The 13,236-nt window shown below is 34.4% G+C and overlaps 1 protein-coding gene across 1 annotated transcript; it reads right to left on the bottom strand.

The window, feature by feature from the left end:
* Positions 1–437: 437 nt before the first annotated feature.
* Positions 438–10,344, bottom strand: LOC120346653 (nose resistant to fluoxetine protein 6-like). Its single transcript, XM_039416437.2, has 13 exons — positions 9,992–10,344; positions 9,642–9,784; positions 8,986–9,164; positions 8,608–8,750; positions 7,714–7,878; positions 6,657–6,846; positions 5,936–6,110; positions 5,376–5,455; positions 3,904–4,026; positions 3,211–3,448; positions 2,406–2,595; positions 1,820–1,978; positions 438–1,027 (listed from the first exon to the last, which is right to left on the bottom strand). Exons 1-13 carry the CDS (start codon positions 10,287–10,289, stop codon positions 858–860), a joined length of 2,253 nt encoding a protein of 750 aa, XP_039272371.2. The 5' UTR covers positions 10,290–10,344; the 3' UTR covers positions 438–857.
* Between the last annotated feature and the right edge of the window lie 2,892 nt (positions 10,345–13,236).

Raw genomic sequence — 13,236 nt, 5'->3', positions numbered from 1 at the left:
GCATCTCACCAATCCGTCTTGCTCAGCAGTTGTTGCTCAGTCGTGTTAGCTTGTGGGTGTTTGAATTATCGTCTCTGTTTGGGTTGCATTGTCAAGTTGTGTCGCTGTTCTCAATGATCTGAGTTTAGTTGTACGTGAAATTTTATTCTGAGCAGATAGCAATTGAGTAACGAAATACGCTTCTGTATCGCATCTTATAATGTTTATAAAAATCAAGTTACAATTCAGCAAAATTACCAATAAAATTTGGATGTTCTGGTAATACGATATATTTTTGATGACGCTGGGGATTGAAGATCTTCGCCCCCGCAGGCAAAATCCTGTTAAATATTGCCGTCACTAATTATTTTAGTGACACACGAGGTCCCAGCATAAACGTTAGTAAGTTTTGAAAGGAAAAGGATAGTTTATCCTATTTATGTCCCATTGACTACACATCAGTTCAAAACCATTTTATTTTGCCATTGTATTTGCTTTGCATCATTTTACAGCTTTGTGATTAAGAGTATAAAGATCATCAAAATTGCATCAGTAATAAGTGAAAATACTTTACTCGTCAAAGAAATAAAAGTAAAAAAGAACAATCATTACAACCAGCAATAAAAAGCTTTAATAGGTATGCAAAATATCGCCTCAAATACAATTTTCTTATTGCACTGGACTATTGAACAAAGTCGGCACTTGTTACGTGCCATCAAGTATGAGTTTCGTAAAATGATATTTGTAACTAATGGTTCTAATACCTAAAATGTTGTTGGAAAACATAGTATAATATTAACATAATAATAGTGTTCAGTGCGAGATAACATAAACAGCAAGCAAACACAAATGTAATACTAAACAAAGTAAATACAGAATCAAGCTTTAGAATGATTTTCTGTTGCTTCATTAATTAATGCTGTAGTATGATTAGGAACTTTGGGTTGTTGATTACCACCACGAAGTATTGCTTTGATGATTCCCACCATGGGCATTTCGATCAACACGGATACAACGTAGGCGATTGCATACGCCAGAGACGTAATAGCTATAAAATAATAGTGTATTATTGTTATGTAGTACAAAATAATCCACAGTTTTACCGAAAATAGATGAATGGTGTTTTGGGGTTATAGACAGTGACCAGTGGTGGGGTCCAAGGAGTTCGTAGAGTTTCACGCGAAACTGCTCTAGGAATGGAATGCTGCGATAGTCGGCAACACCATTCTTGGTTTCTGTTTCAAACGTTAGACGACGCGGTAAATGCTTACGTGTACACAGAGGACGCCTTGTGTTATATATGGCGTTATGTATTAGATTCATGTCATGTTAATGCAGAGTATACGTACTAAGATACATGCATTTTCCGTAATGAGAGAACCTGTTGTTAGTGAATTCGATATAAAAGAGAATCTGTTCTTATAATTTCAAATCCCACCGCTGGATACAGCGTAAGTCCAACTATATTGACAAACCTCGGAGTTGGTCGATGATTAATCTCATGCCCATCCCCTATTTTACAGTGTCATAGGCCATGGCGAATTGAAACATTTGGAGCATTTGGAAAACATTTGGATTTGATCTGGTCTCGGTAGAGGCAACGTCACGGGACCAGAGATGCGTCAAGAGAACTACTTGTAACAAACAAAACGAAGACCTATCCGAAATAGCTTTGTTATTCGGTCTAGGATGATATAAAGGAAAATAATTGACTTATATGGGGTTGCTGACAAGATATTGATGATTAAAATTGTAATAGAAATTACAAAACACATAAAACATGCAGGTAATCCCCCATGAAGATCATTTAATAGATTAGTCTAAATTAGTACATTGTTACCTATAAATTTGGCCGCCGTATCTGGAATGCTAAAATGCCACGTCACTTCCACTGTTCCATACAACCATTCAATAACTAGTGGATGAACAAGATAGGCACAGTATGTAAGACGACTCAGTGGAATGAATAATTTCCAGCTCAGAAAACTGTTGATAGGACCTAAGTATATAAAAAGAAAACATAAATATATATTATGCATAAGAGATAGGATATCGTGAAATATAAATCTCGTTTGCGATGTAGAATGATAGGAAAATCTATGGCCTATCAAGTCAGTACCTATAATCCAAAATCCTTGCAGATTTTGTTCAACTGCAATGCTTTATTTGAAATTCATGCGTTAATGTAAAGTACATGATTACTAATAAACATAATTTAGAAATCAAATTCGAATTGTCATACATGTAATCCATTGCCCGCCCCCGTAAATAATAGTTATTCTGTTTATTTGCATGTTTGCCTGATTAAAAAATTCGATTCTGGTCTGTAGTTGATTTATTTTATTATTCCAAGAGGCAGGTATGCGTTCATTCTTAATTTTTTATCCGAGAAATATATTTAATATGAGAAGAAACGCCAAGCTCACCTCCGTATCCACTTGAGCAAGCAATGACTAGCCAAGCAAGGCACAATCCCCATAGAGGTCTTGATATTGCGTTGTAAAATGCAGCGACACCTACTGGCATTAATCGGCCTTCAATCACATTTCCAGTTTGTCCATAGACATCTGCTAATGCGATAGCCGTTATCGCCATCCACATCACAAGAACGAATATCTGAAAATGATGACCGTACATTTGAACCCATGTACATTTGAACCCATGCGTATATCCACGGGTTCAATCTATATGCGGGTGCTAAAACCCATGGGTTAGGGTTAGTATGGGTTTAACTATCCGTGAAACGAAAAAAAATTCCATAGGTGCAATAGCATACAGGTGCAATTGTCATGGGTTCAAATGTACGTGGGTTCAAATGTAATGGAACCTCTGAAAATATACAAATGCAGTGAGTGAATGTTAAACCATATTTTAAGCATGGCATACTCAATTTCGAAAACTGTGCAAGTTTAGGCCTACCAATCATGTAGCATTTTGTTTTGAATAGTCCTAAATTAGGGAAGAAAAAATTGTAGCAGCTTTATCAGTGGCGAACAGCATTTTTAATTACATGTTTTGCATGGGGCAGCGTGTTTGCTCAGTCATTGTGTTTTGTATGATAATAGTTGGGCGTCCGTTATTCTCCGGCGCTTATAGGAATCTTACAATCTTATTTTAAAGAACTAAGAAATTTAGAGACTGGGTTTATTCTATACGAAAACTCAAAAATAAAATTAAAACGCACAATAAACTGTTACTCGCAATGTCGAAATTAATCCTCAAAAGTATTACCTTATTCATGTGAATTTTCAACTTTTTAGTGTACAGGATATATCCGGTTACCATTCCAATGAAGTAGACTCCGATTCTGCACCACGGTTTTTCGTAAATGTCTGACCAAAACATATCAGCTTTACTAGGAACTGGTGGCCCAGTGGGAGCGGCAGTTGTAATCTCATCGTTATATGAATTGTGCGCAGAAAACATCGATAAACTCGAGTTATTTGGATTTGTTGTAGAAAAAATCGAACTGAAAATTAAAAGTAAACAGACAAGTCAAGTTGGGGCATGAAGAAATACCTTGTATTATTTTACTCTGTTATCAACATGCAACTTTTAAATCATGGGTCTTTTTTTAACGCAAAACTCAATATCTACTTTGTGGACGAAGGTTTGTAATAAATTAGTTAACTTTTGTAATCCAATTTAAAAACGTGAACTTATTTTTTTAGTAGTGGATGGTGGTAATTCCACTACACCAGCTTTATTAAGTTGAAGATATTGAATTTAAGATTTTGTTTCATTCCGTAGCATTATCAAATAACTATTTATGGTAAACAGAAAAATGCCGAAAATAGGTACACTCTGATAAAAAAGCTCTAATTTATTGATACTGTATATATATATACGTATTGATAATACGGCAAGTAGTGTCACAATATAAATAAAATACGTTCAAAATCAAGTATATATTCAAATGCTTACTGGCATAAAACTGCCACACCGAGAGATTGAGGTTGTAGTTCATAATGACTGGATATTCCACCAGTGATTGACATACTTGCCACGGTACCAAGTCCAAGTATACTCATCCCAATAATTGGAGATCTAAGTACAAAGCCGTACTTTAATATAGACAAAAAACACTTCAGGAATTGAATGAAACGTAAAGTACATGAAGAAGGTGGCATTTTTGAAGAAAAAATAAGAGTTGCAATATTTCTGCATTTCTCAAAATTCCAAAGCACATTATTTAATTTGTCACATTTCCATCAGTACAATGAAGGAATACAATATGAGTAAACATTATCAGAATAATCTCAGCAGTCAATATGACAAATTTAAAGATCAACTTCGAACAAATTTTTTTTATGTGTTTGCATATTATTATGATTATACAACTACCTAGTTACTATAACTATCAAAATCAATTATAACCCAAGCGGTCCTATGCCACGTAATGGTAGGAAATGTGGCGGGAAATGTCTGGTCCGAAGGAATAATAAAAGTAATATTTCTGCATTACTGAAATTAATCGAACATTCTCAACGACCCAGATTAACCGATGATCATGTGACCTCGTTAATTAGAGTTGATACTGTAAAATCATTTCAGCCTGATATTAGTAAGCTGGTAGCACAAAAGAGATGGTAAACGTCAGGACATATGTAATGAAAAAACATTGAGTTTATTCTGTAGTATTTTTGTAAATTTTAGGTATATATATTTAGATTAAGTCATTTTCAGGGTAGGTATTATTCTTTCTTTATTTCAAAACTTTGTTCAAATATGTTTTGGATAGTTGTACATAAAATTTATGATTACAGTCAATTGCAATAATAGTGAAATGCAAAAATTGATATGTAAATGGCATTTGAAATTTATGAAAATAACAAAACTTTATTCGGCTGTTTAATTGCATCACAAATTTGTCACAATATATGTCACAAACTACGCCCATCCAAAAATATGCTTTGAGTATATACATTATCAAAATATATCAAAAACTGTTTGCGGCCTTTTGCACAATTCCCAAAATGCAATGCGGCCCTCGAGAACCCACGAGTTTGACTGATTTAAAACGTTTAGAATTTTTATTTCCGCGACACACTCCAACATGCGTAATTGCAAGCATAACTCATATCTTATCAAAATGTTCACGGATATTTGCACTCAATTTTCAACAAACAAGAAGTATACTGCATATACAGACCAAACGGGCAAAACGAGTCATTGCTTGCCGTGATAAACGGGTGAATTAAATGTACATAACAATTAAATTTTTTTAATGTTCATATTCGATTGCCAGAATCAACAGAAAATACCATCAATCTTCATACCCGGAAACAGTTGACGACTGCAACGAGTCATCGGGTGAGTCGAGTGTATGATATAGCTTTCATTTAACAAAAAGAAACTTGTGGTGAGAAATCAAATATTAAACCAAACTAGTGTACTTGAACAAGATCCAGAGTATGAATGGTGATAATAAGAAGAATTGAGTGTCATTTGCCAAGTACCATCCCCAGCCGAAACACTGAAAAAAGTTTGGAAAGGTTTAATAAAATCAGGACAAATCGAAATTATGATCGACGTTGAATTTTATTGATAGCTGTTTTAACAAGGGTAAGCGTATTTGATATAGAATTTTATTCTCTCTCATCTCTATCCAACTTTTTTAATTCGTACAATTCATGCAAACATTAAAAACTTTTAGATTCACACACCTCGGTTATGAATATATCACTGAAATCTAACAAGAAAACCCTAAATCCCAGTGTGAATATAACAATTTTTTGCTTTATTTTAACGAAGTAAATTGTCAACGCCAAAATAAGTTTTAGCCGTCTGACGACTTCGCATATCATTCAAAACGTGGTCAAAGAGATGGATACATAAAAGTAGTTTATATTACCCTATACCGCGTAACTTGTAATGAGTAAATTCGGAATTACCTTATGATTGAGAATACTAGTAACAATGTATATTGCCTAAGCCCTAAACGATGTATAATTACCGAATCACCCATATTGATTGGGTACATGTTGTTGATATATAAGAAATTTGTCCACCAATGATTTTCGCATGGCTTCCGAAAACTTTCAGTAACAATTGGCCACAGCGGTCCCTGTCCCATCTTTGAATACAAGCTTGTAGTAATGAGTATACAAAAGCCATAAGCTGGAGTCAATCTATTGGAACAAAGCAAAAATCATGATTAGTCACATCATTGTAATGGGGATATATGGCCACCATTTCCTTTTGGCGTGTTTTTTTGAAAGAAACATCATAAATACGTATATTGATGCGGCTGTTTAATATGTAGTATAATTTGTACTAATCTGGATTAAAAGCATTCAGTAAGTACAACCAAATGATTTAATTCACAATATAGTCCGAGAACCAGCGTAAATGATCACTGTAAATTACAATTCGTTGAGTTTTCGGTACTACCGAAGTGTATGTATACCAGGTTAGGGTTAGGCCATACTTTCATTCCGATTTTTCCTGTTTTAGTTCTATTACGAGTTCGGGGACTTTCTGTATAAGCCAAGTGAATATACACCCTGCCCATAGGTTTCAGTGCCTTTACCCAACTTGATGTAAAGTAGGCGAACAAAATTAGTTACCTGCGTATTAGTACACACACTTCTGGAGCGCCTAGTTTCCTACTCTGATGATGGAAATTTTAAACGATAGTTTGTGAGTTTATCGCTATATATCGATTTCAAATTTACCTTAAATATCTATATAAATATGGTAATAAGACACTGAGTCGACCATTCCGTTTCCGCATTTCCCTCATTCCGAGATACGTTGCGAGTAATCCACTGAGGAAGAAGAAGGAATCAACAGAAAAGAAAGCATTTCCAACCGCTTGAAAACTGCCTTTCGTGATGTAGTATTGAGCGTAATCCACTGGATTGTCTAAATAAAATGCACAGAAAATGAGATTAAATTTAGCAGAGCTGGAAACACTAGGTAGGATTTTGTACGTGTTTTGTAGAGAATTATTTTGAAGGACTGTTTATTCAAACTATATTTGAAGTACACCTATATACAGTTGTGACATCACTCGGCGTTCGGGAACTTAGTTGTTAGCGGTGGTGGGGGCTTTGTACAAAGGATTCAAATTATGTAAAGATTCATCATGCATTTGGTAGTGTTAGACACCTTTTTTTTTCTTTCTCCATAGAATCTTATGCTGAACGAATTTCTATATATTATTATCGAACGCGAGAACTTGTTTAAACCCAAAATAGGTTATTTATTCGAGTGAATAAATCTAGTCGACCTTCACTCTATTTACATCATACATGTACACCGTGCATAGAGCGATATGTACTTAAGATCACATGATTGACTAACTCTGAATAAATAATCTCTTGCAATTCGCAATTATGAGCAACAAATGAATTACATAAGTATGTTTGCAGACTACTGAGACAATTTTTTTGCTTTTATTACCATCATTTATCCGTTCAACCACATTTTAACTTGGAACGCAGCGTATATGCCATGTGCAGGTGTGGATTGGTCAATTAATACAAATACAATTACAACAAACTCGTAACAAAAAATCATTTTCTGCCTGGAAAGCACGTGCGTTGTAAAACTGTCTCTGGCCAAGTATTCCATTTCTGTCCTCAGGCGGATTTTCATAGAACGGAAATAGTTACAGAAAGTCGCAATCTGGATATACGCATTAATTCTCCAAAACCTAGCATTTACTGACATGTAAAGCAACGATCTCACAATATTTATGCATAAACATTCCCAAATATGCATTCTTACCAATATAAGATGGACTAAAGAGAAATGTGTGCCCGAGTATAACCCACGTCATACTCAAGAATCTTATTCCATGTAGAACATTAATATTTCCATCTTTTTGACTTGTATCGAGCAACGCCTTGGTATTTTTGATAATTGAAAATGACAAGATGAGTTGCTTTAGCACTGAAAAATTAAACGTACAATGTAGATTATAAAATGCTTGGAGTTAAATCTTGTCAAACATAAATCAGAAAGTCATCTATTAGGCCTAATTAATGTGATGTGATTCCAATTAATCACTTAGCATCATCAAGGTCGCGGACAAGTACGTGTAGGGGACCCTGAGTTAAACAAAGAAAATATTTTCACAAACGGGCAAACATTTCATTGTTTGCCATTCAAAGCGCTGCTAGGCTCGACCTTCAGTGAACAACGTCCTATCTTTTCATAAACTATAATGAAATTAAACGTTTATATATAGGTCTTTGCGCTGACTATACACAAATCTATACCGAAGCCCTGAGGCTTGACAAACGACTGAGTTGCGTGGAATACTGATTATTCGTACCATTTTACTGCTTTCATATAGGAATACTGTTTTCATTGTACCATTCTTTAGGACTTCAATGTGAATGTTTGCGAATATAGTTTGAAAACTACATTTAAAGTTGGCAAATAATATATCTACTCGTATTACAAAAGCCTAAGCAATTACATCGATATCAAATGGAAATATGGAGCGCATGATATAATATTATCCTGACACATGAATCAACAAAATGGCTTTTTTTAATTTATGATACATATAAATTTTCATAATTGCAATGTTTTGTTGCTAGTTATGTATTACGCCTTTCCCTTGATTCTACTTGCATTATTCACGACAGAAAGTTTTCTGTTTTTTACACTTACCCGATGGATTGCTATTTTCGATCTCATGTACTTCTTGGTTGTCGAACAGCAATTGATCATATCCTTGAACTGGTCTCACAGTTAAATAAAAGTCATATATTGAGGCTAAAATGACCAGTGATCCAAGGAAACAACTGATAAATCTAAACAAAATATTTTTACATTATAATTGAAGATTTTACGCTGATTCAAGATCATAAATCCGAACAATATTGTCTTAAAATTTGACTGTCAAATCCTATATATCAATAGGTATATGAAGTAAAAGCGGCTCACTTTAGTAAGGTAATGAACAGGAAGAATCATTTGTAGCGCATAGTGGGCATCATGCCCAACATCAGATTCAAAGCAATTACATAATAGAAAATAAACTCGTACATTGCTATAATGTCTGTAGCTTTGTATTTTGTCCGCTGTACTGGACAATAGGCACTGACTGGTTGCTTGATTACTTTCCCCAACGGTGCAAAAAGATCGTTAAAATCTTTTGTAGAACAACTATCAGGGAGGCATGTTCCAAATAGAAGAGATGTTCTTGATCCCATTCCAAAAGATGCCTGTAAATTAAAAAGTCTTTTGTTGGAAATTGTGGTAAAAAAAACATAAATTTCCCAGCAATTACATAATATAGTTTACACCCGGGTGTGTTCCAAATTTGTCTATTTATTGATTTTCCGTAACATATAAAGAGAGTCTGCCTGGCGAGCGACTTGGTGGAAGGAGAATATGAACCCAAACTGAAAATACTTTATCAAACCCGTCCCGTATTCGAATTATTATTTATTTGAAGCTTTGAAGCAGAGGCGAAGTCTCTGGAATGGCAGTCACCCAGAGATAGAGCTCTTCTATGTTTCTTTGTAGGGCCGGTATAATCTACTGTATTTAACCTTGGTTGACTCCAGTAGCGTTTGTTCCTACACATATTTCCGATGACTTTTTGATAATGAATAAATAAAATCACGTAGATGTTCAATTGCGTGAGAAATAAAACGATGATCAAAATGAAATTAAATCCAAAAAATAATTAATCTTACAGAATCTGCTTTACCGACAGTCATCCCACAGTATTTTCCATTGAATTTATCTGTGGATTGTGCCAAACATTCATAATATCTTCCAAGCCACATTAAATTACCAGTCGCAATCCCGCTGTCTAACTTTCCCCATGAATCCAACACTGCAAAGTAAATAATGAATGTGCCGTTATTCAAAGGTAACAACACTAAATAGTTAATTCTAGCACATGAATCATCGTTGTTTTTCGTTGAAACTGATGAACTCGACCAAAAAAACACCTATAAAACTGCTTTTACTGTGGAATACGACGGGTGCGCACTCGTTCAATTATTTATATACATTTGAAGTTTGACAAAAAATTTCTTACTTTTGAAAGCATATCCCTTTAAGTGAATTGTATCCCCAATTAATTGCAATAAATCTTCGGCGCATATAGTTGTATTTTCTTTGTCTCCCAACAAAGATGCAAGGTGTTTCTTCCCCATAAAATTCATCTTAAATTTTGAAAATTCTTCCAAGGCATAAGAGTGCTGTTGCCCCCATTCTAGACGATCTTTCAGAGCTCCAACAACGTTAACTGGAGTATCATAACGTAAATGACTGCGGACCGGGGTAGTTGCCAACGCGATCAACGTGAACAATATAAAAACGCCTGGTCGATTCATTCCGAAAAGAATCCAGATTGAATTATTTTATGAAACCTGTTTGTTTACCAATAAAGTAATTAATTATATAAAGAAAAGATAACTCGAACAGGCAATTATGGTCAGGAATCGGCACTTTTTCAAAGACTCTTTATTAATTAAGGCAATTTCAAATAAATTAAGTCATCTCTCAATTTAACTATTAGCTCAGAGCAGCATTTTCAACCTTTTTTGTTTAAAGGGTAAACAATGAAAAGCTAAAGCACGAATCCGACTTGACGTTGAATCTGATATTCATTATGCATTATCTACGACTCCATCATACATTGGGCAGCTGTAAGTAATTTGCCAATTTCGTTTTTCAATGAACAACACCATCAAGTACATTGAAGGGTAAATATAGTAACCAGCTTAGCTAACAGGATAGAAAAGCGTGATTTAAATCATGACTCAGGGGATGATTCATACTGATTTGCCTTGCACTTTTAAAAACGAATAGATCTGTTAGTAGCCACTGGATAAATTGGTTTCGATCAATGCTGAAAATCCAAATGACCAAAAAATTGCATTTGACGTTTGACTTGACAAAACTGAATCATTTCCTTATTTGACGCAAGTTAACTGTTTCAAGTTGCAGTTTTGACAGATAAACCGATTATTTAAAAATTTTCTTTGAAAACAAATTTTAATTTTGAATATATCCTATGTACAATTGTTTCACCGTCGGTTTGGACATATCGAAAAAAGTGATGTTCCGTAAAACAGTATCATGACGAATGGCGCGATAGGTTTAATATAGACTTTAGTTTGAACCCTGCAGTGCTAGCAAGCCAAACATTCACAAACAAAACGTTGCGTAACGCTGGAAATTTAGCCTGCTTATCATTTCCGCCATGCGATTACATAATGTCATAGCGAGTTATTTTCACTCACAATAAGCATTAGTTCACATGATTCATTTAATATAAATGCGTTGATTTAAACCACGATGTAGTGGGATCATAAAATGTGGTAATACGTCTTAATGTTATATTTCCATTAAAACTTGATTTCAACTTATTTATTTATCAACGTTTTATTGTACAACGGCCTTCATGATTATATGAAGATGTGACAGGCAAACATCTTTTCAAATTCCATGAATTTATATCGTATTTCGTTTATGACACGGGCCTGGAATGCGGGAAGTGCATTTTCAGGAACCTTTCAATTCCGTTGAAACATTACAATAATTTGAAATCTTTGAAATAGAAAATTGTCAAAACATTTTACGCACATACATGCATGACTTTTGGAATCATGACAATCCGCAAAATATAAACCTGTGCTTTTTTCACGTTCCATATACAGTATTTCTATGCACGCAGCGATAGTTCAAATGGCAGCAATGACGGCATCATACACCCGCAGCTCGCCTATGTTGAGAGATGTGATGCATTTCATAGAACAACCAAACTACCAGCAATACAAAACCATCTACTAGGTTTTCAGAAAGTACAGAAGTATGTGCTCGAACAATCTTCGCATATCAGCATATACCTAATATAATACTTGATTATTTTTTATTGTATGCACTAAATTACTATATCGGCTCAGAATCTTATCCTTGTTCACGTCTTATCACGCGATTGCTGTTACACAATCATAAGGAATACTCCCAATTTGTTAAAACTAGCCTTGATTTTTTGAACTTTTCAAGCTATTTTCAAACTATTCCTTATTGTCGCTGAAGTATAAGCTATTGATCTCGATATAAATCGCTTTTTCAAGCACCAGTCATGCGACAACATCACATGATCGTGGAATGATTGCGCCATACAGGGTTAAAATTAACTGAATAATGGAGAATGGCAACGCGTTATGAAAAGTAGCCGTTTTATCGTAGCTTTAAATGTCGACTTTATTCTTATCTTTATCATGGGTTTTGAATCGATTTAACTGACCATCTGAACAAAGAGGGCAAATAGGAAGGAATAATTGATTTTCTCATCCATATCCAAACTTCAAGGACCCTCCATATATTTTTCTAGATTTGCAAATTAGAAATTTTTCTGGCATGAATCAACGTTATATAAAATTTTATAATTTTATCTTCGAATACAAAATTGAATTTGGGCTACTTGAGAAATACCCAAATTGTATCTGGAATACGATTGAAATAATTCATGTTATAAATAGTCGTATTTTAACATAATCGCGTGTTCCAAAACATAGATTACCCTGTCTCAGTGGCCACTTTTATTAGAAATATAATTAATAACCTGCCCGTTTTAATTAAGTGAAGACGTCTGGGCTTAATTGAAATTAAACTTAAGAGATATACTATAACATTTAAAGTATATTCAAAATCAAAAGAATCTCCCAGGTGCTCAGAGTATAAATCCTATTCCATATTGGAACTCAACGACTAGTCTGTATACAATGCATAGGACGTGGTTTCTCTCAGTGGTGCAAAAATTAAGGGATGTAAATTTCGAATAGAAGCGATTCAAATCAAAATCATTTCGAAGCAATTTCAGAAAAATTAATAACAACACCGTTGCATTGCTCTTTTAAAATCATGGTACAAATGGTCCCCGAACTCGTAATAGAACTAAAATACGGAAAATTGGAAGAAAATTATGGCCTAGCCCCAACCTGGTACACATACTACGTTCCGGTGTCCGCCATCTTGGTTCACATACTTCGGGAGCGCCAATTTAAATAGCGTTCATCATTTGCATGAACTTTAAATTTAATTAAAGAAATAAAAACGAACACTATACGTCCGATATTGTTTGTGAACGAAAATATATGTAATAAGAGATAAATGTATTTATCTGAGTTAAGCTCCATATGATGAAGTTTTTTGTTTCAGGCCCACTCTCTTTCTGCCATCTTTATTCATTCTTCAGTTCATTAATATTATATAATCACAATTTATAGTATGGGCATTCAAAATTGAAAGAAAGCTGGATATAATATGATG

This window comes from Styela clava, chromosome 8 (assembly GCF_964204865.1).
Source record: "Styela clava chromosome 8, kaStyClav1.hap1.2, whole genome shotgun sequence".
NCBI lineage: Eukaryota > Metazoa > Chordata > Ascidiacea > Stolidobranchia > Styelidae > Styela > Styela clava.
The sequence above is the reverse complement of the archived record's forward strand: the minus strand, read 5'-3'. Positions and strand labels throughout refer to the sequence as shown.

Coding starts and splice junctions, on each gene's coding strand:
- LOC120346653 (XM_039416437.2), bottom strand. CDS start 10,289: ATGAATCGACCAGGCGTTTTTATATTGTTCACGTTGATCGCGTTGGCA. Junction 6,847..7,713: donor CTTTAGTCCATCTTATATTG/GTAAGAATGCAT, acceptor CATTTTATTTAG/ACAATCCAGTGGATTACGCT. Junction 3,449..3,903: donor GGTGTGGCAGTTTTATGCCA/GTAAGCATTTGA, acceptor TTTAATTTTCAG/TTCGATTTTTTCTACAACAA.